Source organism: Jaculus jaculus, chromosome 12 (genome assembly GCF_020740685.1).
Source record: "Jaculus jaculus isolate mJacJac1 chromosome 12, mJacJac1.mat.Y.cur, whole genome shotgun sequence".
Lineage (NCBI taxonomy): Eukaryota > Metazoa > Chordata > Mammalia > Rodentia > Dipodidae > Jaculus > Jaculus jaculus.
The window spans coordinates 111,572,856-111,598,380 of NC_059113.1; the positions used below are offsets into that span (position 1 = coordinate 111,572,856).

At 38.3% G+C, this 25,525-nt stretch overlaps 1 protein-coding gene across 8 annotated transcripts in view; it reads left to right on the forward strand.

Moving 5' to 3' along the window:
• The first annotated feature begins 2,425 nt into the window (after window positions 1–2,425).
• The window catches only part of Mme (membrane metalloendopeptidase), a 103,703-nt gene continuing 80,603 nt past the window's right edge, over window positions 2,426–25,525 (forward strand). The window contains exons 1-3 of one of the 8 annotated variants that reach the window (XM_045130793.1): window positions 2,426–2,586; window positions 6,840–7,218; window positions 8,180–8,215. In XM_045130793.1, coding sequence (XP_044986728.1) covers window positions 7,059–7,218; window positions 8,180–8,215 — 196 coding nt within the window. In that variant the 5' untranslated portion in view covers window positions 2,426–2,586; window positions 6,840–7,058. Of the gene's footprint in view, window positions 2,587–2,681; window positions 2,845–3,151; window positions 3,290–5,532; window positions 5,552–6,604; window positions 6,703–6,839; window positions 7,219–8,179; window positions 8,216–25,525 lie in introns of those variants that run through there. The other 7 variants (XM_045130794.1, XM_045130798.1, XM_045130796.1 and 4 more) reach the window with 7 other exon arrangements.

The following is a 25,525-nucleotide window of genomic DNA, read 5'->3' on the forward strand; positions in this document are numbered from 1 at the left end:
TTGAATATAAGCTAAAAGTCAAACTCTAAAAAGAATTTTAAGCATTCTTTTCCTTTTGATGTACATTTTAACCAAATCAGTTTTATTCTATAAAATGTTTTCAACCAGGAAGAATATTTGAATTAATTCTCTAAGGAATTTTCTTTTTCTTGTAACAAGACAGAAATAAAATTATGATAATGTTTTTAACCAGTCTAAAAAAGGTTTCATTAATGACTTTTTAAGAAAAAAAGAATCAATTATGTTTTCAGTTTGCATCTTGCCATCCTATTTCCTTCTAGTATCAAAACAGTTCCGAAGGATTGGAGAGATGACTTGGTAGTTAAAGGAGCTTGCTTACAAAGCCTGATAATCTGGTTCGATTCCCCAGTACTCACATAGAGCCAGATGCACAGAGTGGTGAATGCAATTTGGAGTTCCTTTGCAGTGGCAGGAGGCCCTGGCATGTGTCCACATGCTCTCTCACTTACATAAATAAATTAATATACAAAATATTTTTTTAAAAATTAAGACAAAACAGTCCTGAACTCTGTGGTTGTTCCTCAGTGGTAGAGCATATGTTTAGCATGCTTGAGGCCCTGGGTTCAAGTTCACTAGGATAATGGGGGCATTTCTGAGCCCTGAGAATATACTAGCTAAACTTCTAAAGGAATATTGTTTGTTTAAAAGTTTTTGCAAGCTAATAAATAGAATCTTACTCACAGAGTTCAACTAAGTTAAGACTAGGCACATAGCTTGATTTTCATTTTCACTTGAAACTCAAATTTTTGTAGTATTCTAGCCAAGCCTCTTCTGCACCAAAATTCATTACTATGTTAATCAGAAATATATTACACTTTCAATACTGATGGCTTCACATGAAGAAATTGCAAACGGGTGTTCTTTCTCTCTCCCTCTCTCTCTTTCTCTCTCTGTGTGTGTATACTTAGTGAGGAAATATTTTCTTTATATATATTGTCTTACTAATTTTAATTTATTATGTAAAGCTGAGAAAACTTTAATAATTTAACTAAAATGTAATAAAATTCAAGTAATAGAAGTGTAAGATCTAGATTTCTGGTCAATCACTTTTCTATGCTTCAATCCTGCAAAACTAAATATTTGAGTACGAATGAATTGGATGTTCACTAAACTCCTTATGCTTCTTTGAGGGTAAATTGCACGTAAATTTTAGTTTTGCCATTAGGACTTAATTGTGTCTGCAATGTGTACAGAGAAAGGATAAAGCATAGATATTTGGAAAGTGTACATGCACTGGATTTCTCTATATTAATTATTGAAAGACTTTAATGTTTTCTTGAAATGTGTTTTCATGGTACTCTACTTGTCATTTCATTAACATGCAGTACTGGTTCGACTGGCTTTTAAACACTTTGCAGTGAAAGGGCATAAAGTTTGTTAGTGCTAAAAGTTAATTTCAAGTTCAGTAAAACCCACTTGTATTTCTCTCTTCTAATCCCCCCTTGCCTGCGTGCGCGCATGTGTGTGTGTGTGTGCGTGTGTGTGTGCGTGTGTGTGTGTGTGTGTGTGTGTGTATGTGTGTTCGCGCGCGCGCGCGCCCACGCACACACGTGTGTTTGCAATGTGTTATTCAGAGAAGCGGGATCAACTTTATTGTTCTTCATGTGTTTGACACTGAAAAACTAAAAATCTTGGAACTGGAAAAAAAAATAGCAGAGAAGTTTAGGTTTCTTCCTTGACCATATTAGCTGCTGAAGGTTGCTTTTATAAAGGACCTCACTTTGCGCACAGTTTGTCTAATTCTTTTTTTAACACCCTTCAGCAGAAATCTTAGTGTCTTAAGTAAAAATGTACTGCTTGTTTGCAGGAAACTGACAATGGTCCAGAGACTTTGCAGTTTATTTTAGTAGCTCTTTAGCTAATATTTGTCTTTCTAGCCCTGCCCCATGACTAGACCCAGGTACACACTGTTCCCATTTTCTCCAGAATTGTAAGGTGAAAGTGGAGAGTTTCAGTACAGACTTTGATCTATTGTTGCTGTGATCGAGAAAACAGAAATGGAAGAGAAGCTACAGAAAGAGGGAGACAGGAAAGAAGAAAGGAAGGAAAGAAAGGGGGGAGTGAGTGAGTGAGGGAGGAAGGAAGCTAGGAAGGAAGGAAGCAAGGAGGGAAGGAAGCAAGCAATGAAAGAGCAAGAGTGTGAAAGAAAGCAGCATTATAATCTAGGTCTGCAAGAGAAAGAACCTTCCTCAGCTCAACAGAATCCCGAAGAAAGAGACAATGTACTGTTGTCTCCAAAGCCACAAAGCTAAGCAATTCCAAGAATGTTTGGCAAAGCCCTTTTGGGAATGGGAGGTGGGGGGCTGACTGGGAGGGGGGACTTTCTCACCGCCCCTCCTCCCTTTTCCCCTTCTCCTGGTGAGACAGGGTTTGGGAGACCTAGCGGAAACCTTCAGGTCACCTAGGGAACTGCTCGACTCCCGGGTCCTACGCGGCAAGGCGGGGATTGAGGGCGCCAAGACGCGCGGGGCGCGGAGATGTGCAAGTGGAGAAGCTTGACCGCGCTCTGGCGGGAGCAGCCGCCCAACTTCCCGAGTGGGATCTGCTAGGAGGCCACGGTGAGGGGTGAGTCTCTCGGGTGAGGGTCCGAGGGATGCCGGGTTCCAGGTGGCCCTCCCGCCCTGGGCTGAGGTGGGCCAGGAACCTCCCAGGAGTCGGACCTGGGCTTCGCGCCGCCTCTCGCCACTCCGAGCACGCCTGGGGACGCACCGGCCGACTGGCGCACAGCGGGCTCCCGGGTCTGCTCGCCGCCGCCCGGCCCTGCGCGCTCATTGGTCGGGATGTGTCAGCTCCACAGCCTCCAACTTCTCCCGAATCCCACTGGTGAGTCCCCGGAGAGCGAGCGGGCAGGCACCGGGGAGCTGGGGAGAAGGGTCCCAAGGGTGCCAGCACCCGCGGTGCAAGGAACCCGTGGGCCGGCACCTGGAAGACAGTGGCTGCCCCCGGGTGCACAACAGGGTCAGCTGCAGAGGTCCGGCGCGACGCGGGCGCCCGGAGCCCGTGGCCCCGAGCGAAGGAGGCGTGTCCTGGGAAGGAGCCTCTGAGACCTGAGGGTGAAGGGAGGGAAAGGGCCCAGAGGGTAACCTGGAGGAGGGCCCAACGTGTGATGTCAGGTCATCCCCAGGTTCATTTCCATAGCTCCCTGCAGCCTCCTCCTGGGGAGTGTGTTTAGTGACCGGGAGCAGCGCTACCAAATTGCACCCGGGTTGACTTGGGGGCTGGGAATTTGCCATTCCGCTGTACAGACACTGCTTTTTTTCAAAGCAAGGTTTGTTTTCCTTTTAGTTTCTGTAGGATTCTCTCCTCGTTTAACTCACTTTTCCAGTTTTTAATTCTCCTAACCTTAAGATCTTTCACAATCCCACCTCTTTATCTTGCTTTGAACCTTGATTTCCCATTATATAATTCATGCTTAAATCTCTCCCTGGTTGGTTGCCGCGAGGTGGGGTGGTTTTTTAGACTCTTCCTTTATTTGTACTCTTTAAAAATAAGGGTAATCGCAACCGGATATCCCTCTGGGCTTCTTGATTAAGTCTATTCCTTCTACATGTGTGACTGTGCTAGATGTTACTAAACTGAAAACTAGTGCCTGACTTGCAGCGTCAGCTTTTGGAAGCTGCTGAAGGCAAATTGGCTTTGAGGGAGTGTAGTCCACGCTCTCGTTCCCCCTCCCCCGTTCTTTCTCTACAAATGTCTGGTCGTATTTTGTACTTGATGCTGTGTGTCTTCCGTGGAACAGTACACTCACTACACATGGGAGCCGTGGTTGGAACTTCGAGTCCAGAACTCATACTTTAGGCCCAGGAAACACCTACTAGTTAATATCCAGTGTAATAAGGTTCCTCCTGAGTACTTCTCTGCTCAGCTTCTTGAGACACGATCTAAATATGGAACCAGTTTTTCCTTCTGCCTCAGTTTTCATTAATGAAAACTAATTGCATAGCACAGTGTCAGAGACTTACAGAAACAAGTTAGCACTGTATATAGGGTAATGTGCTTGGCAGATGAAACTTGCTTAGTCTCACATCTTTGTTTAACCAATCAATTATATTCCAGGTTTTTGTATCTGACAACTGATACAGTGATGTTTATGCTCTGAAATCCAGTTCAAGCCAAATAAAATTTATTGTATCAGTGATATTTCTAAGTTCGACTTTGAAGGGTTCTTGTTGAGTTACAACTCCTGATTGTCTGTCTTATTCTTTATTAGTTTTAGCTTCTAAGCCTGTTTCCAGTTGAAATGAAATATTATTTTTTTTTATTAGTCATGTACATGCTCAGTGTGTAAACAGCCATGCTGGTACCATCTTTAGTCTCCTTCCTCTCCTCCCCCCTCCGAAGAGACCCTCCTCACTGGGGATTGTGGGTCATGCATTGTAGGGGTAGCCATCAGTTATGGGGAACAATATTTTAAGTATCTAGATAAGCTTTTGCATATCCTACTTTATATAAATCTATAAGGTATCAACTTTTATTCAGTGATTTTTATTCTCTTGTTGCTTGTTGCTCATCACCCCCTCTCTTAAAAGTGATTGAGGGTGGTCAAATTGGATAGTCAGGAAACTAAACGTTAGTGATGTGTTTCATTCTGAGGTTCAGTATTCTGGCCCATATTTTTTTAAAAGAAGATAGTGAATTACGTAGAATTAACTGGAAATGAATGACAAAGTTAATTAGGAGGTTGAACTTGCAGCATTTCTGCTTTTGCTGAATATTGCTGAAATGTGATACTTAAGGGGCAAAAAAAAAAAAAAAAAAAAAGACTTCTTTCATTTATAGGAAGGGCCAGATAATTCAAGGAGGATACTCCTCTGATGCAGGTAAAAGAATGGAATAACTCCAGTCACTGCCTTAATGTCTCTGAAACTATTTCTGCAACCTCAGCTGTCCAGCTATTAAGAACCCAGATGCCTTGGCACCTTTCTCAGGGATAAAGGAGGGAGAATAACTCAGAAAGGGAGAAAGAAATGCTTGCCTAGTACCTTTCTTCTACCAGGAACTTAGTGGTGTCAGAGTGCACCTTGAATTTAACCAGATAGCTATCCTGATGTCCCTGCTTTGAATTTACATTACAGACTTACTGACTGATGTTTCTAAGACAGAACTTTTTTAAAGTGCATATTTTTATATAAGTAAAATATTTAAAAGGAATTCTCAGACAGACGTGATTAATATTTAGATGTTCTTAAAATACTGGGGACTGGCAAAATTGGTTGTTTTGTTCATTCTCTGTAAGGGATATAAGTACTAAATTTATTCCTCTCTCTCTTTTAATCCAATTACCCCTGTTACAATAGGGATACAATCAATGCAATTTCATATGTTCACCCCAGGGGTTGTGAGACTAAGCTAACACTAGTTATGTAACCATTAAATAAGGCATTTCAACATTCAGGTACATTACATTCCACTTTTATTGAGCAGACATGGTTTTCATTACCCAATAAAATATTTCTGTTTGATAGTGTGTCCTTGCTTATAGCCTTATGCAGTCAAGAGGACAGCATGCTCAAGACTCTGTAGCCAGCAGGTAAAGTCCAGGTCTGGTTTATTTATTAATGACTCACTAGAGAAAATATATGCCTAATTGTCTTAGTATACACAACTGTACTTCAAATATAGAGTCATTGCTTTGTGTGGTGCCTCAGTTTCTACAGAATGCATCCTTGGATATTTGCATCATCTTTAATTATGAGACTTCTTGAAAAATTGCTTCATGTAGGAACTGAATTCTACTGTTAATATGTATGAAGCCATAAACAGCTAATATGTTGCTTTAAAATGTTTCAAGTCATGCAGAAAAGTTGAAGTTGTTAAGCTTTGGTAAGTGAATTTTAAAGAATTACTAGGTTTCTAAAAGTGACACTGAAATTTAATTATTAGGCCTATATAATCTTGATATTTCATCAGAAATTTCTGTAATAAGATTTACAATAGTTTTTACTTCATAATGGTACAGTTGTATTTGAAACACTGACCAAATGTGTTTCTTACAAAAAATATTGACAGGCTGTTTTGGCTTGAGCAAGATACTTGACTTCTCTGTGTTTCAGTTCCTGAGTGTAAAATTGGAATACTAATATGTGCCCTAAAAAGAACAAATTGTTTCTATAAGGCATGAGGAATTACACCTGGAATATGTTAAGAACCCCATAAGCATAAGTAGAAGTACAGATACTATTAATGTAATTTTCAAGTTAAATATATTAAAATTTGAAACTCTGAAGTATGAGGGGGGATGTTTTTAATTATGTATTTTTCTCCTTCAGGCACACAAATAAATATTGACATGATTATCATCTTTCATTTTTAGGTATAAACCACTGATTTTCATTCAGTGAGTGACCATTTTTAGAATGTTGTCTGACCAGTCAATAGACATCTATATCAGTAGAGTAGTAATTTTGAACTGTAAAAATACAAGTTGTTTTCACAAGCAAAATAAACTACCGGAAGTGTTTACTCCTTTTGTATTTTATCTGTAAATGTATTTTAAATTATTGCTTAGTCAAAACTTCAAGGTATAAGTCATTGACTTTTAAGCTTATAAGGAAGTCACTGAAGCAAGATACAAAGTTAATCTTTAATGCTAGTCTGAAGTTCAGAAGGGTGAGTTTAGAACTTTCTTAATAACAGCACAGCAGTTATTTGCTTACAAACGCCCGACGTAATACTACATGAGTGAGTGTTCAATTAAGTCTCTGTTCTTATTTTTTCTAAGATCTTTTTTGATCTTTCTCTCTCTCTCTCACTTACTCTCCCCCACCTCTCTCCTCTCTCTCTCCATCTCCCCTCTCCTGTGTGTGTATGTATAAAAGCAAAAAATTTGTCCTGAGATCTATCAGATGGCTACTTTACTTTTACTTTTAACATGAAAATTTTGAATTTTCAATGAAAATTTTTTCTAATTTAAAATAATTTGACCTTTTATTCAGCTATATTAAGCATTTAAATATATATACACATACATACGTGTGTGTGTGTGTGTGTGTGTGTGTGTGTGTGTGTGTGTGTGTGAATTTTTCAGATTTTAGGTGATGGGCAGATCAGAAAGTCAGATGGATATAACTGATACCAACACTCCAAAGCCAAAGAAGAAACAGCGATGGACCCCACTAGAGATCAGCCTCTCGGTCCTCGTCTTGCTCCTAACTATCATAGCTGTGACGATGATTGCTCTCTATGCAACCTATGATGGTGAGTTTTTCTCATACCTGTGCAGTGGTCCATGCTAAAGAATATAATGCCTTCTTCTCATGTTTTCAGCATCCAGTAAACAAACATGTTAAGGGTAAAACCACGTGGGTGATACAGAAATTTATTTATACAATGCAGTGTCAATATGTCAAAACATTGAATTTTGAATATAGTTCAGTGTCTTGTATGACTAAGCTAAGTCATTAATTATGAAATAGATTCAGTGAATTCATTCTAAGGTATAATTTATTTGTTTAAAATATTCTTGAGCCAGGCATGGTGGCTCACGTCTTTAATCCCAGTACTAGGGAGGCAGAGGTAGGATGATCACTATGAGTTCAAGGCCAGCCTGAGACTACAGAGTGAATTCCAGGTCAGCTTGAGCTAGAGTAGAACCCTACCTCAAAAAACCAAAAACAAATAAATAAATAATGATAAAAAATAAAATATTCTCAATTTTATGGCCAAGTTAAGCAGTAGTCATTAATCAATATTGATTGTGACATGGAAATCTTAAATGTCTTGACAGGACTTTAAGAAGTTATTTGAGTTTTGAAAGGTTTTCACAGTAAAGATTAGTAAAGATTGGCATTTTAATGGAGAAAAGTGATTAGTGAATGATAAATGAAGCATCTAGCTATTTCAATTTAATATTCCTAGGGTTTAGTTAGTGAATATGATACAATAACATCTTTCTTTGTAATCAAACTTTAAATTTAGGAGCTACCAATTATATTCCCCTATATAATTTATTTAACTTTTAACAATTATATGTGTGTGTGTGTGTGTGTGTGTGTGGGTATATATATATATATATATATATGGTTAGTTAGTTAGTTAGTTAGTTAGTTATTACTTTAAGGAATTGCTTATCTAATTGGAGTTTTAAAAACAATGAAAGGTAAAGTCAAATTAGAAGACATGCATTTTAAATATTTATACATCTACTTTTTCTTTCTAGATGGTATTTGCAAGTCATCAGATTGCATAAAATCAGGTGAGAAATTTTTTACCTTCAGTATTTTCACAGTTAATGTATAGCACTTAAAAATGAAATGCTAATGGATATGCCTACATTTCTTAATTCATACTTGTATTTATTTTCGATCACTCATTTTGTGCATGGAATAATAAATACCAAAAATCAAAATATATTTAAATCAACTTGAATATCAAAATTAACTTGAGTACCTAAAAACTCAATTCACTATTATAAGGTTATAGAAAACTGTATCTATGTATGAAGCTTGCCATGTTGGAGAAAGAAAATGAACACATGAATGGTTGAATGAATCACTGAATAGAAATTATTAGAGGGCTATGACTTAAAAAAGGAGTGACATATAAGGAGATTTGTGAAGTTCTTGGAAGTGGGCTAAGATTTGGAAATGGAGATATAGAAGAGTGAAGGTTAAAGAAGAAGAACAAAAATAATCAATTGTGTGAGACTGAAAATGCTGCTTACTGGTAGAATAATAATGTGGCATGCATAAAGCTCTGACTTTGATCCCTAGCATTTAGGGAAAAAAAGAGTCAAGTTATTGAGAAGCAAAATGAAATCTTGATAAATAGGGGCAGATTACACAGAGCCATTGGTAATCTCAATGTGCTCATAAATAAGAAATGAATTTTTCTTTACAGAAAAGTGATTAGATAAAGTTGAAAGATAATTCTGGGACTCCATCTAGACGGGACTGTTTAAGTGAGAATCAATAGTGTGGAAGAAAGAATAAGTGGGAGATTCTGTTTAAGGGAGGAATGGGATGAGTAGCGCAGCCTATGGTAAAGCAGAACTCTATTAAAACAACAAGGGAACTAGGTTACTCAATGGAATGACTTATTAGGTGAAGTGAGGAATATGAATGAGTTGAAAATTACATCATGGTTTGAAATTCAAAGGATTGAGGAAAATGATGTCAGCTCTCAGAGAAATATAGAAGCTAGGAGATGACTTGGGATGTGTCTCTTCTAAGCTAAGTACAATATCCAAGTAAAGAGAAACACAAGTGATACAGAGATAGGACACAAGAAGTTGGAGTTTGGGATGAGGAGGTAACTAAGTCAGTATACTTCTTGCTGATCAAGCATGAGAACCTGACTTAGACCCCCAGGACACATGTGAAGAAGCCAAGCATAGTGCTCATCAGGCTCACTGGCCAGCCAGACTAGCCTATTTGATGAATTTAAAACCAATGACAGACTTAATCTCAAAAAAAAAAAAGGGGACTGTACTTGAGTACCAACATCCAAGATTATCCTCTGGTCTCTACACATACATGCACACATGTGCATGTGTGGGAGCACACAGACACACAGAAGAAGCTGGACTTTGGATTTGGGACCTCTCAGTTTGTGGGTGTGTATAGAATTGGTAGTATTTGAGTTCCCAAAACTAGAAAAGAAGAGAACAAAGGTTAAATTTAAAAAGACATCAAAAATTAAGGTAAAAAGAAAAGTCAGAGAAAGACAGAGAAAACTTTTGTATAGCTATTTAAAACATCACTTAGAATATGGTGGAAAAAAAAATTGAAAACTTCTACTTTCTTAAAGGAGAAAAAAAAAAAGGTGTAGCTTGATACAGCACCCTGAGTTGTGATCACATAAGTATACCTTTAATCTTGGCAATAGGATATTTTTATTCTTTTTTGTGGAATAGGATATTCTTATCAATATGTTCCTCTGTACTCTAAACTTTGCAAGATGATTATAGGAAATTATCTTAGAGTTCTAGCATGTAATCTTTGATTATCTGCATTGCTATTTTGCTCTACATCTCAAGTGTGATGGTCATTCACCTTCAGATATAATGGATGACTCAGGGAGCTTAAGGAAAACTTGGTTATATTTTGGATCATGGCCATTTGTATCTCAGACTAAGAGCATATGCCTTCTTATCTAAGCTTTCTCAGAAACATGCCATCCTCATTCTCCAGGGAACTAACTAGACATATACCTTGGCTGAGAGATGCCCATGGTCTCTCTGAAAGTTAGCATGAGCACAGGTTGCCAAAGTTACCATATAATCCTTTCCCAGATCCTCTCATTCTTATTTCTGTCTGTACCTGCCGTCTTATTTATGGTTGTCTTGTTTTGAGAAATTTCCAGGATGTCCCAGTCTATAATGGTTAGCTTCTCTCTGGCCAGCTCTTTTCTTTTAATCTATTTGTTTTTCTCTTATCTGACTCTGTTTTTGTTAATTTTGCTTTTAAAGAAATTTGAATATTTGAGTAGTTAGGTATAGCAGACAGCTTCAGGTTTGCTGAGATGAACTTCCAGACCAGGTACAGTTATGGAGGAAGGGATATTTATTGAAGCTTACAGATCCAGGGGAAGTTCCATAAATGGCAGAAGAAGCTGGTCTGCCTTCACAGGATCAAGCAGAGAAAGAGAGAGAGAAGCACAAGCCAAAAGCCACAGGGCACAGCACACTTCAGGAACTCCAGCTAGGCACACTTTGCCTATTTAGATTGAAATCTGAAACCCACCACCTTAAGATCCACCCAGTGACACTGCCTCCAACCATGTGGCTGCAGATGCAAACTACAAACAAATAAAAAACTGAATATATTGGGGGCCATCTATTCAAACCATCACATTACACCCACTGACCTCCAATACATTTATAACCATCACCCATTGTAAATTTTCAACTGGTATAAGGCATAACAAGGATAGACTAAAACAATGCAAACTCAACCACCATCAAACATCAAACTTCTGCAGTTCAAGTTCAGTGTAACCAGAGACTGCCAGTCTCCAGATTTTCCAATTCCACCCATCCAGCTGGGCAGAGTAGCCAGGGAACATTTCCATCCTAGGCCAACAGTGCGCTCTATGGTAGCCCTTGCATAGTCCTGGTATATCCAAAACATCTTCAGGTCTTCATGTAAACCACAGTCCATCTTCCAAAGGATCTTTCATCCTATCAGGGCATCATGCTCTGCCTCATGCCACATCTTCACAGTGGCTCCTGGAACTGTGTGCAATTCACCACCACTCCTCACATTTTTCATGCTTCTGAAAACAATACCAGGAGTGTAGGACACAGCCATATTCTTAATTCAGGGATGAAATAAATCAGCCTTGAAAAGCAGATTCTTTCTCCAGACAAGTCTTTCCAAGACTTTGCATTTCTATGATAGCCTTTCCTCAGGCATCCTTTCAATTGTTTTAATGTAAAGCAGTTGGCAATCTTCTTTAAGATTGCTAATGTGTTTGACAATATCAGGTTTAGTAACCTAAAACCATTCTCAGTGCCTATAATTTTAACTTGCTGGAGGTTTTCCAGTTTAAAATCTTAAATCTCTCAGTCCAATATCTTTAGCCAAGCACATCAGTCCATTACAAATTTAACCTTGATCAAGCTCTCTTGGCCTGGGTAGCAGGATGCAGCCAGCCCTTATGCCAGTAGCCCAGTTCCAACAAAGTCCTCTACAGTCCTTCCTTCCCCTTAGAAAACTCATAAGCAAATCCTTGAAGTTCAAAATTGTCTGCACTTACCATTCTCAAACTCTCATCAGAATAGTGTAAAACTTGGCTTACCACTCCAGAAGGCATCTTCAGTTGCAAGCACAAAATCCATGCCCATTCCTCCAAAACAAAGGTTCCAAAAGATCAACATCCATATGGCCAGTTTTATCTCACCCCACTCCCAGTACCAAGTTCTATAGCATACAGCTTCAGGTTCACTGAGATGAACTTCCAGACCAGGCACAGTTATGGAGCAAGGGATATTTATTGAAGCTTGCAGATGCAGGGGAAGTTCCGTAAATGGCAGAAGAAACTCGATGGCCTTCACTGAACCAAGCTGACAGAGAGAGAGAGAGGGAGAGAGAGATGCACAAGCCAAAAGCCACAGGGCACAGCACACTTCAGGAACTCCAGCTGGGCACATTTTGCATATCTTTAGATTGAAATCTGAAACCCACCACCACATGTTAAGATCCACCCAGTGACACTGCCTCCAGCCATGTGGCTGCAGATGCAAACTACAGTCAAATAAAAAACTGAATATATTGGGAACCATCTATTCAAACCACCACAGTAGCCATATTTTTAATAAACTTATTATACAGATGATTTTGTCCCAAGGTCCTGTCAGGTTCCAATAGGAGTACCCACCTTATGGAGTGACATTTGGTGTTTCAACCTACATTTGACTTGATGTTTAAGAATATGGTTTTAAAATAATATTTGGCAAGACTGAACTCAGTTATTTAACCTGCTTCCTTTTATTGTATCCTAGAAAGCACATAAAGTGTAAAACACCTTGAGAGCATTATCATGGCAAAGAAGTGTATGCAACAGAAATAGCTTCTGTGGTTTAAAAAAATGTTGGAATAGATCTGCTTTTCTTTATTTTGCTGTGTTGGTCTACAAGCTGTTAGAATATTTTCATATTCATAGTTACTATTTTTCTAAGAGTGGAGACGAAGGTGGCAGAGCCCACACATGCTCATGTTTACCCTCTTCTTGCTCATACTTATATGCACAAACACACACTTGTCCTCACCTGGTTCAAATTCTCTTTTTTTTCACAGAAAATACCAGTTTATTTCAGAAATTGCTATAAATTAGAAGAAATATATAGAGGAAATCATAGACTGAGTCAAGTAATAAATAAGAGAAAAGCAGAGTAGATGGGAAAAAAAGATAGATGGAAAGAAATACATAGAAAAAATATCCTAGTAGCACCTAGTCACTTAAAACCCTTGTAGATTCAAACCTGAGCACAGAATTTTTTGAGAAAATTAGGTAAGATGCTCAATTTAAGTGAAAATTGATTTCATCTTACATCTTTCACCCAGTGGAAAGGATTATCTTGGCAAATGTACTTCAAGGAATAGAAGTCAGACTGTCCAAAGGAAAAACCAGAATATTGCAGAAAGTTATAGAATCTCTGTTGGATGGCACATATTTGAAATTTGAGCATTTGCAATTTTATAAGTAGGTTAAGTGATGCTTACAATACATATGTAACATTAATTTGACATATGGATTGCATTCAGTTGGTTAGACCAAAATAAAACAGACACTACTTGACAAATAACAACTTACAGAAGTGCTTAACACTGCTGTTATAGTATTTTGCTAACTTTCTACTTAAGATTACCAAAAACTTGGACTTTTCTATATAAATATAAATCTCAAAATTGGCTTTGATTAAACTTTGACCTTCTTAACTAAGAATATTTCAAGGAACATTATTTTTTTAAATCAGAGTGTCTCAAGCTCATCCCTGTTGACATTTTAGGGTAGATAATTCTTTACTGTGGTTTCTGACATGATAGGATGCTTAACAAGACATTCGAAAAATAGGAGGCCTAGCCAAAGCCATATCCTTCACATCAACAGCCCTAACAATTGGAAGCTTAGCCCTAGTAGGAACTCCGTTCCTCACCAGCTTCTACCCAAAGACTTAATCATTGAGAGCATGAACACGTCTTATACAAATGCCTGAGCCCTAATTATTACACTCATCACTACCTCTATAACGGCAATATACAGCCTGCGAATCATCTTTTTCGCTTTCATAGGCAATCCATGATTCCTTCCCATAGTATTAATCAGCGAATCCACCCCCACTATAATCAACCCTATCAAACGCCTAGCAGCCGGAAGTATCTTCGCTGGCTATCTAATAACCAACCTCATTTCACCTTTAACAACCCAGCAGCTAACTATACCAACAAGCCTCAAAATAGCTGCTCTTGTAGTAACAATTTCAGGCCTTGCCCTGGCCTTAGAATTAAATAACCTCACACTGAATCTTACCATAAAATTCTCAAGCACTTCCCACAACTTTTCTAATCAACTTGGCTTCTACCCAGCCATTATCCACCGCCTACTCCCACTTAAAAATCTCTCAACTAGCCAAAAAATGGCATTCAAATCCCTAGACCTAATCTGACTTGAATACTCATTACCCAAACTCCTCTCGTATTTTAACTCCCTAGCCTCATCCACTACCTCAGACCAAAAAGGAATAGTAAAACTCTACTTCCTATCTTTCCTCCTCACTCTACCTCTACCACTCACTATAGCCCTGTTTTAACCTCCACGGACAATATCAATAACAATAAAAATACTAACAAATAATGTTCACCCAGCCACCACCATCAACCACCACCCATAATCGTAAATCGCAGAAACCCCAGCCATATCCTCCCCAATATAACCCCCATGTTCATTATCTAGCACCACTCAATCCCCCATATCATCAATCCCAACAATCACTTTAGCATCGTAAGAACTTGCCAATCAAACAAAAGCTACTATCTCAACTATAAAACCGAATATAAACATAACACTAACCACCCAGTTAGAAGCCCAAGTTTCAGGGTAATCCTCAGCCGCCATAGCAGTTGTGTACCCAAATACAACCATTATACCACCCAAATAAATTAAAAAAACTATTAAACCCAAATAGGACCCCCATACTCTAAAATCAAGCCACAAACTAACCCCCCTCCCACAATTAACCCTAATCCCCCATAAATAGGAGACGGTTTAGTTGCAAAAGCAATAAAACACAACACGAATAGTGAACTCAATAAGAAAACTGATAAAGTCATTATTTTTGCATGGACTCCCCATGACCTATGACATGAAAAATCATCGTTTTTTATTCAACTACAAAAACCATATGACCAACATCCGTAAAACTCACCCACTTATAAAAATCGTCAACAAATCATTCATTGATTTACCCACCCCATCTAATATCTCAGCATGATGAAACTTTGGCTCGCTGCTAGGTATATGCCTAATTATCCAAATCGCCACAGGACTATTCCTAGCCATACACTACACATCCGATACCACAACTGCCTTCTCATCCGTTGCTCACATCTGCCAAGATGTAAACTACGGTTGACTGATCCGCTATCTCCACGCCAACAGAGCCTCAATATTCTTTATCTGCCTATTCTTACACGTAGGACGAGGCCTTTATTACGGATCCTACACATTCATTGAAACATGAAACATTGGAATCCTCCTTCTATTCGCAGTCATAGCCACAGCCTTTATAGGCTATGTCCTTCCATGAGGACAAATATCCTTCTGAGGCGCTATAGTCATCACAAACCTTCTATCAGCTATTCCTTACATCGGAACCACCTTAGTAGAATGAATCTGAGGCGGGTTCTCGGTAGATAAAGCTACACTAACCCGATTCTTCGCCTTCCATTTCATCCTTCCATTCATCGTCACAGCTCTAGCAGTAGTCCACCTCTTATTCCTACACGAAACTGGTTCTAATAACCCAATCAGACTAAACTCTGATGCAGATAAAATCCCCTTTCACCCTTACTATACAATCAAAGACGCCCTAGGCTTCTTCCTAATATTCCTAGTTCTTCTCTCCTTAGTCCTTTTCTGCCCAGATATATTAGGAGATCCTGACAACTACATGCCCGCAAACCCCCTTAATACATCACCCCATATTAAGCCTGAATGATACTTCCTATTTGCCTACGCTATTCTCTGATCAATCCCTAACAAACTCGGCGGTGTAGTAGCCCTAGTTCTATCCATCCTAATCCTAGCTATCGTCCCTTTCCTTCACAACTCAAAACAATGCAGAATAATCTTCCAACCTATCAGTCAATGCATATACTGACTTCTTGTAGCAGACCTCCTCACGCTTACCTGAATTGGGGGCCAACCAGTTGAACACCCATTCATCATCATTGGCCAAATTGCATCTATCCTATACTTCACAATTATCCTAATCCTTATACCCCTGTCAAGCATACTAGAAAACAAAATCCTAAAATGAAGAGACTAGCCTCTATAGTATAACCAATTACTCTGGTCTTGTAAACCAGCAATGAGAAGCTCATTCTCTAAAGGCAAAAGTCAAGAAAGAGGTCTTCAACCCCACCATCAGCACCCAAAGCTGAAATTCTAAATAAACTATTTCTTGCTATGTATATCGTGCATAATATTATCTACCCCATGAATATTAAGCTAGCACATGCTCCTATATATCTTACATAATACATTATATGTTTTATCCACATTACAACCCCCTCCCCATGTCTATTCTTCAATTATTAACCATGAATGGTCACAGGAAATCCGGTTCAAAAGGAGATTGCATACACCATTCTGTCAGGCTGCCTAAACCTCAATTCTAGTTAGAATGTCTATCCCTATCCGATCGTTGGTCTCTTATTCTACCATCCTCCGTGAAACCAGCAACCCGCCAGAGTCGTATCCCTCTTCTCGCTCAGCGCCCATATTAATGTGGGGGTAGCTATCTATTATCTTTACAATTCATCTGGTTCTTACTTCAGGGCCATTTAACTTAAGACGCCCACTCAATGCCCTTAAATAAGACATCTCGATGGTTCTGTGTCTATCACCCTCACACCAACAACTGGATGAGCTGTCTGGCAGATGGTATTTTTAATTTTTTTTTTTGGGGGGGAAACTGCATCGACTCAGCTAAGCCTAAAATCGGCTCTGAACCCCATAGTTACTAGATGCTCAATAGTAGCCTCCAGCCTCCCATTATACCAAACAAAAAACTATCTCCAGACATTACCAAATATTCCTTAAAGGCAGAAGAATTAACTATGGTTGGGTGCCACTGGCTTGAGCCATCTTAGGAAGTCATCAATGCTTTTCCTTCTGTGATAGGCAAAATAATGCCCCCACAAAAAGATGTGTTTCCAGTTGCCAAATCCTGTGAGTACACTACATTAAATGGCCTAAGAGCCTTTAAAGATGGGTTAAGGTGAAAATTTTGAGATAGAAAGATTGTCCTGAACGATATGGGTGGTCTGTTGCAATCACAGGGGTCTTTATAGGATGAAGAGAAGCCAGGCGTGGTAGTTTATGCCTTTAATCCCAGCCCTTGGGAGACAGAGGAAGAAGGATTGCCATGGGTTTGAGACCATCCTGAGACTACATAGTGAATTCTAGATCAGCCTGAACTAGACTGAAACCCTACCTTGAAAAACAAAAAAAAAGATGAAGAGAGCCAGACATCCAAATCAGTGAAGTAAGCAAGCAGGAGTCAGACTGATGCAGCCACAAACTAAAAAGCTGCCTCTGGAAGCTGGCAACAAAGCCTGTACTCATGACCACTTCTCCATGCTATCTCAAAGGCAATCTTTCAAACTTTTTTTTTTAATTTTTTTGTTCTTTTTTATTTATTTATTTGAGAGTGACACAGAGAGAGAGAGAATGGGTGTGCCAGGGCCTCCAGCCACTGCAAACGAACTCCAGATGCGTGTGCCCCCTTGTGCATCTGGCTAATGTGGGTCCTGGGGAATCAAGCCTCGAACCGGGGTCCTCAGGCTTCACAGGCAAGTGCTTAACCGCTAAGCCATCTCTCCAGCCCTCAAACTTTTTTTTTTTTTTTAAGAAACTTCTTTGTATTTATTTATTTGAGAGAAAGAGAGGCAGAGGAAAAAGGGGGGGGGGGGAGAATGGGTGTGCCTAGGCCTCTAGCCATTGCAAACTCCAGACACATGTGACACTTTGTGCATCTGGCTTTACTTGGGTACTGGGGAATTGAACCTGAGTCTTTTGGATTTTCCAGACAGCACATTAAGCACTAAGCCATCTCTCCAGTCCACTATGCCTGTATGCACAGTTAAGGATCATGGAAGATGGCTGGAACTTGAAATTCAGATAGGAAAAGTGTTTAAATATATCTTAGATTCCAGAAACCAGCTACTTTACTAATGTCAGCAAGCAGCTTCATTAGTGATTATACATGAAATTACAGCAAGAAGGAGATCAACACAGAGAACAATCAACTCCTAACAAATCAGATATCCAGAGACACAGAGGCTCCCAATACGTCATCACTGAAGCAGACCAAAAATGAACCCAACATGGCTCAGGGAAATTTTGCGGAAGAAGGGGCAGAAAGAATGTCAGAGCCACATGTTAGGTCATGATATGCAGAGACATTTCTTTTACCTATAACTGTGGGCTAACTCCACAATGCATGACCCATATTCCTCAACAAGGAGGGGTCAGAGGGAAGGGGTAGGACATGGACGAGCCTAACAATGGTACCAACTTGACTGTGTTCACTGAGTACAAAACTAATTAACAAAAAATAAATTATAAAAAAATTAAGTCAATAATAAAAAAGAGAAGTCGACATTCATCCATTTTACATCACTAGAATATCTATGAGTAACTGAAAGGAATAGAAATTTATTTGGACACTTAAAGGATGATGATGGCCTTTGTATAGGCAGAGTACTATGGTGGCATATGGCATTCATGGCAAAGGAAAGGGAACACATATGTGTACTTTTGGCCTATGTCACTCTTCTTAAAAATCCACCAGGATTCATTCATGGGGATTCTACCCTGATTACCATAGCTATATCAAACCCTAATAACTTCCCAAAGGCACCACTTGTAAACTCTGTAGTTGGTGGGATTAAATTTATACTTTTCAGTACCTCATCATGGCAATAAAATTTCAACCCATGAACCTCTGGGGGACACATGCAAAAACAGTATTCAAAACATAACAGATTCTAGAGCAATTAATATTAGCAATGTGATCCCAACCTATCTGGGATGTAGAGAAGCTCCTAAGACACATGGGCAGTTGAGTTCACAATAGAGCATTATGCTATGTTACAGATTATATATTCACCATTGCCTGACAGCCTTGAGAGATAGGCTTTTGGAGTATAAAGACCTAATGAAACACAAGGAAATACAGTTGAATTCAAGGGTAGACTATAACCTAAAACTGTCCTTTACTTTATTTCTATACTTACACAACAAACTGTTGAGGAATATTTAATTATCAATACAAGGAAGCTGGACATTCTGTTCACTTGGAATATTCAATATGGTGAAATGGTGCATTGTCATTCTGACTTAGTATCACTTTTGTGTGGCTTACTTATAACCCTCAAAGTAAAATGAATTTTCCAATGTCTTGTCATTTGTGTAAGGGCCAGACCCCATCAATGTTCTAGGTGAAGAATCTTAGCACTAGGTGGCCTTTTTCTTGCAGCTGCACAGTTTCTCTGCTCATTGTGGGTGATAGTCTTTCCTTTCTTGCCCATTAACAACATGCAGCCTCCATGAAGAGAAATGGCAGAGGCAGATCAACACAGAAAGGCTGATTCTTGGTGATTATGAGCCCTGCAGCAACCCAGCATGGGAGATGAGGTTATTTCATTATCTAATTAAGTTTGCAAAAAAAAAACATCCTAAAAGAAGAAGAGAGCAGGTGTCAGTGAAAGTTTCACAGAAGTACACTTTTGTTTATTTAAATGTGGCATACTAAAAATTACTTTTGACAGTTCTGAAGGCGATTATGTAGCCATTCTTGCTTTAAAGTGTCTCCAGTCAAGGCTGGAAAGATGACTTAACAGTTAAGGCATTTGCCTGAAAAGCCTAAGAACCCATGTTCAACTCCCCATATTCCATGTAAGTCAGACACACAAGGTGACACATGTACCAAGGCCGCACATGATCACAAAGTGGTGCATGTGTCTGGCATTCGATTACAGTGGCAGGAGGCTCTGGTGCACCAATTCTTTCTCTCCTCTGTCTCTCATATAAAAAAGAGCAGTGTGTGGGGATTGCCTAAAAAAAATGTCTCCAGTCAAAATTAGCATCTGCTGGGGGCTGGAGAGATAGCTTAGCAGATAAGGCACTTGCCAGAAAAGCCTAAGGACCCAAGTTCAATTCCCTAATACCCACATAAAGCTACATGCAAAGTGGCATTTGTGTCTAGAGTTTGTTTGCAGTGACTAGGAGTCTGTGGCATGCCTATTCTCTCTTTTTCTATCTGCCTGTTTCTCTCTCTCTCTCTCTCTCTCTCTCTCTCTCTCTCTCAAATAAATAAATAAAATATTTAAAAAATTTAGCATCTGTCAATCAAATGCTTTCCAAGAAAGAGATTTTGTTATGTGGTACACACACACATATGCATACAAAAATATTTTTTCTACCTTTGGGAAAAAATTTAAACACAAGTGCATGATCATTTCTTATGCATGGTAATGGAATGGAACACATAGATAAGCTAAATTAAGCACTTAAAATAGGAAACCATAACATTGCCTAATATGGTTATTGTGGATTTAAAGGTTTCTTTTACAGCAACAAAAATGATCTATTTGTAAGGACGTTGGATATAAACTGACTGGCATGCGGGTCCTACTTTTGTTATTAATATTTGAGAGTAAGAGACATGAAAGATCCCTCTGTAGTGAAGGATCCTGCTTTGTTCTGCTTAGCAGAAGGTAGCAAGGTACTCTTTACAAAGTCTTTGATTTGATTTGCAGTTCAAGTTGATAAAATTAAAGATTATTTCCAAGAAGTTGAACATGGTAACATTAAAGAGACTAGAAAAATTACCAACATCCTGAAATCCTGAAAAATTTTCATTTTCTTAAACCACTTAGTAAAGGAAAATAGAGTTATACTCCTGGATTTTATTTTGATTCTACATTTAGCCCAAATGAAGAGTGAACTCTGTTTAAAATATCCTCACTCTAAAATACTAGAAGTGATAGCATTTTTCAGAGGAAAAGAACCAACAGTGAGTTTTTATATTGGCTCACAAGATTATGGAAGATGACATGTCCCATGATATGTTATCTTCAAACTGGAGACCCCAGAAAGTTGGTGATGTAACTCTGAGTCTGCATTTAAAGTTCTAAAATTCAAGGGGATGGATGATGTAAATCCCAGAGAAGACCTAAGAACCTGGAGGTCCCAAGCCAAAGGTCAGGAGTAAATGGATGTCCAAGTTTCAGAAGAGAGAATTTGCTCTTCTGGGCCCTCAATGGATTGAGTGATGCCTGCACACATTGTTGAAAGTACTATTCCATAGTTAATATGTATTCAAAAGCTGCTTTCTTCTAGAAATACCTTTACCAACATACCTAGAAATAGTGCTTTGTCCACCATTTTGATATCCCTTGGCCCAATCAAATTGATAACTAAAACTAACCTCCATAGATTATGTTAAAAAGATAAACTGTTTCAAATGTGAACCATGTATGATGATACATGGCTGCTGGGAACATAAATTTTAATATATCCCAGTTCTAATTGCAAGAAAAATTTTGGAAAAAAGAACAATTTGGAAATTCTTACAAAAAGTTCAATATGTATGTTCTATACAGCCCAGCATTTCTATTCCTAGGTATTGCCAATACAAATGAAAACATATGTCCTATGGATTTTTATGATTATTCATTAAAACAATGTTCCTGATAGCCAAAGCATGGAAACTACCCAAATGCCCATCCACAAGCAATGGAAGAAGTTTAGTTATAAAGTGGAATTCTGAAATGAAAGGACACAAACTACCTTTTATATATAGTAGTATACATAAACTGTAGAAATATTATGTTAAGTGTAATAAACCAGACACAGAAGACTATTATATAATTCCATTTATACTAAAATCTATAAAGGCAAAACTGCAGAGTGAGAAAATATAGTGGCCATTGGATCTTGGTGTGCAACATGAATTGGCTGCTATTGGGTCTAAGGGAATTTTGGAGGATAAGTATTATGAAACTGGATTATGGTGATAGTTGCACAACAGTATAAATTCAGAAAACTAATTGGGTGAATTTTATGGTTTGAAAATAATTCAAACCTGTTAAAAACCAAACAAAAACAGACATTACTTTTCTCATCTCTGCAATATTCATCTTACTTATATTATATTTTAATCTTATATGTGCCATTAAATATTGAGTTCACTGTGTTCCATTTTCTTAATTTGCATGAATACATGTAGTTCCCAAATCATTAACTCTTCACTAAAACTCAAATATGTCAGACTGTGTGAGTGCTTACTTTTGGGTTAGATAGTCATGTACAAATTAATGATGCTTTGGTTAATGACAGGCCACATTTACAACTTATACACATATATAACCCATAAGATTACATTGCCTAGAAACATCATAACCACCTTAGTATGTGCAGATATATACAATATTTGCAGAAATTGATTAAATGAGCATTTTTTGAAATAGATCCCTGTCATTAGGGATGTATGAATGTATTAAAATTGAAATGGGCACTGGGGAGATAACTCAGTAGTTAAGGGGCTTGCTTGCAAAGCCTTACAACCTGGGTTTGATTCCCCAGTACCCATGTAGAGCCAGATGTCAAAGTGATGCATGTACCTGGAGTTTGTTAGTAGTGGTAGGAGGACATTGCATGCCCTTATTCTCCCTCTCGCTCTCCCTCTCTTTCCTCCTCTCCCTCCCTCCCTCCCTCCCTTTTTCTCTCTCTCAAATAAATAAATAAATAAAATATTTTTAAAAGATTGTATTGATGGAAAATCTATAAAAATCTGGTATGGTGGCTCATTCTTTTAATCCCAGCACTTAGGAGGCTGAGAGAGGAAGATTACCATGACTTCGAAGCCAGCCTACAGAATGCGTTCCAGGTCAGCCTGGGCAAAAACTTTTATGGACATAGTAAAACAACTAAGAAGTTAGAATTGTTTTAGGATTCCATATTTGAAGTATCTCCTGAGATTTGACATATATGGCTAGGTCTGCCAGTGATATGAATGTGTGGCCTACCAAGTGCAGTCATTGTTAATAGTCCTTATGGAGATAGGTATTAGTATCTATCTCAGTGCTGGGAAATGTTTTCTTATCAACTTGACCAGTAGAAGACAGCTAAATTTGTTTTTAACTTTAATTGTGGGGCTTCTTGATCTGCTAGTATTTTTCTGTCCTTCATTCTTTTTCATCTAACAAATATGAATTTATTTTATGTATCCCTAAAATGACTACTTGACTATTTGTTGACACATATTGTTAAGGAACAATACCAGCTAATAATTAGATGAAAATAATTTCAGCAAGATAACTGAGTTGTAAAGTTGCTTTGAAAGAGGTGTATTATTATTATTATTATTATTATTATTACTACTACTACTACTACTACTACTACTACTACTACTACTAACTAAAGTACACTCTTTAGAAAGTTTTCTACTTTTCCACTAAGAAACTTTCAGCATTACAGATCTGGCATATAAGTTTTGGCCAAATCCTGTATTATTACTATGTGATTTTTGTTTGTTTGCTTGCTTGCTTGTGTTTTTGGTTTTTCTAGGCAGGGTTTCACTCTAGCCTAGGCTGACCTGGAATTCACTATGGAGTCTCAGGGTTGCCTAGAACTCACAGCGATCCTACTACCTCTGCCCCCTCAAGTACTGGGATTAAATGTGTGCACCACCATGCTTGGCTTTTGGTATATGATCTTAATAAGTCATTTTGCTTTCAGCATTTCATTTTCCTTATCTACAAAACTGGAATTAAAAGGATCTCATTTTACAGAGAAAAGGCAAAGACAAATGACAGCCCTTTCATTATTCATTTTTCATGAAGATGTACTATAGGTAGGTATAGTACACACATATTTCATTTAACAGCTCATTTCATGAAAATTATAATAGCAGCATTTATAGCTATTTATTGAAAAATCAAACAGAAAATGGCAGGTTTTAAAGAGGAAGATGTGGCAGAAAGAAACACAGAGAGAAAAGATATAGGGAATACAGTACACTTTAGTAACTTTTAAACATGTGCTGTCCTTTATTAGCATGTTCTTTGTGTTCTTTGCTCTTCCTTAAGGGTAATAGTATAGTCTTTGACCCAATTAAAATGAGAACAACCAGAAATGACCGCTGAAATCTGTTTCCTCTAAAGCAAAGGGTACCAAAAGTCACACCTTGATTATAGAACAGTTCATCTGTCCTTCCCTCATCATTGATTTATTTCCAAGAGTAAAATCCAGAGGTTTGCAATAAGAAATGACTGTCTCCTTCCTTCAAAGGATAGATCATTTACATTAGTATCAGCTGGGAACTTTAAAAATGCTTGACTTCACACTTTGTGCATCAATATCTGCATTTTTAGCAAAGTCCTCAGGAGGTTGATCTTCCAATGAAGTTTGAAAAGCACTAAAAAAAATTCTTATTTTTATATTATGATAGCATAAAGACCTGAGTTTGAGCAGCAGTATCCACACCACTAGGTGTGGTGGCACATGTCTAAAATCCTAGTGCTAAGGAGGAAGAGACAGAAAGATCCTTGGGGATCATTGGCCAGCCCAATTGGTGAGCTCCAGATAAATGACAGTCGTCTCAAAAAATGTAGAGTGTGTGTAAAATATTTACTTGAGTAAGTTCTCTTGAGTTGAGTTCTCTTCCAACACACCCTCCAAAGCTCAGGGAACATTGCAGAAGAGGGGGTAGAAAGAATGTAAGAGCCATAGGGAGGGAAGGTGTACTGTGAGTCATTGCCCTACCCACAGGAACTGACTGGTATAACCATGACCCCCAGATGACTACTGATACCCCAGTGAAGAAAGCCCACAGGAAAGGGCTTCAGGGACATAAGAGGATAACCTGATGTGAAAATGACCAATTTTGCAATATGTTCATATATTAAAGTTCCCAATAATTTTTTTTAAAGGTAGGTAAAATTCCTGCAGATAACACTCAAGGTTATCCTCTGGCCTTCACAGGCACATGAATACATCTTCACTCACATGTGCCCCTGTATATAAATGAACACATACACACATGTATACAGATGTATTAAAAGAAATAAAAGCCAGTAATTCTCTTAGAGGGGCCTATTCTTCCTCTAGTACTGTTTCAAGAGGTTGTGAAACCTTTAGGAGGTGGAGCTTTGCTGGAAGAAGTAAGTCATTAGGGGTTGGCCTTGAGATTTTATAGCCTTGCCCCACTTCTTGTTTACTGTATGCTTCCTAGTCTGTGGAAATGGGAAGTGTCTCAATCATGTTTTTCCTTCCCTATTATGGGGGACTGTACCCACAAATTATGAGCCAAAATAAATATTCCTTCCTTTCAATCACTTCTCATTATGTATTTGATCATAACAAACAAAAGAAAGAATAGAAAATTGATATAGAAGAATGGGACTGTTGCTGTGATAAACATGATCATGTTGTACCTTGGAATTGTTTTGCAGGAGGAATGTGAAAAAGTATGAATCTAGATAAGCTAGAAATGCCCAAGAATGATGTAAATAGAGATTAATGGATCATTTTAGTGTGAGTGTGGGAAAACAGAATGCCACCTGTAGCTAAAAGTAGAATAAGAAGTGAAAGAGAAAAAGAAATGCAAACATACAACCTAAAATAATCTTGGAAGGCTAAGAAAGAGTGACTCCTCAACTATAGACAAGTCTATGCTATGCAGGAAAGCCTGTGTCAAGAAGAAAAAAAAAATGGGAGAGAGATCAGGGCAGGAAAAGCTGTCCAACAAAATAAAATTAGATATTAAATAAGT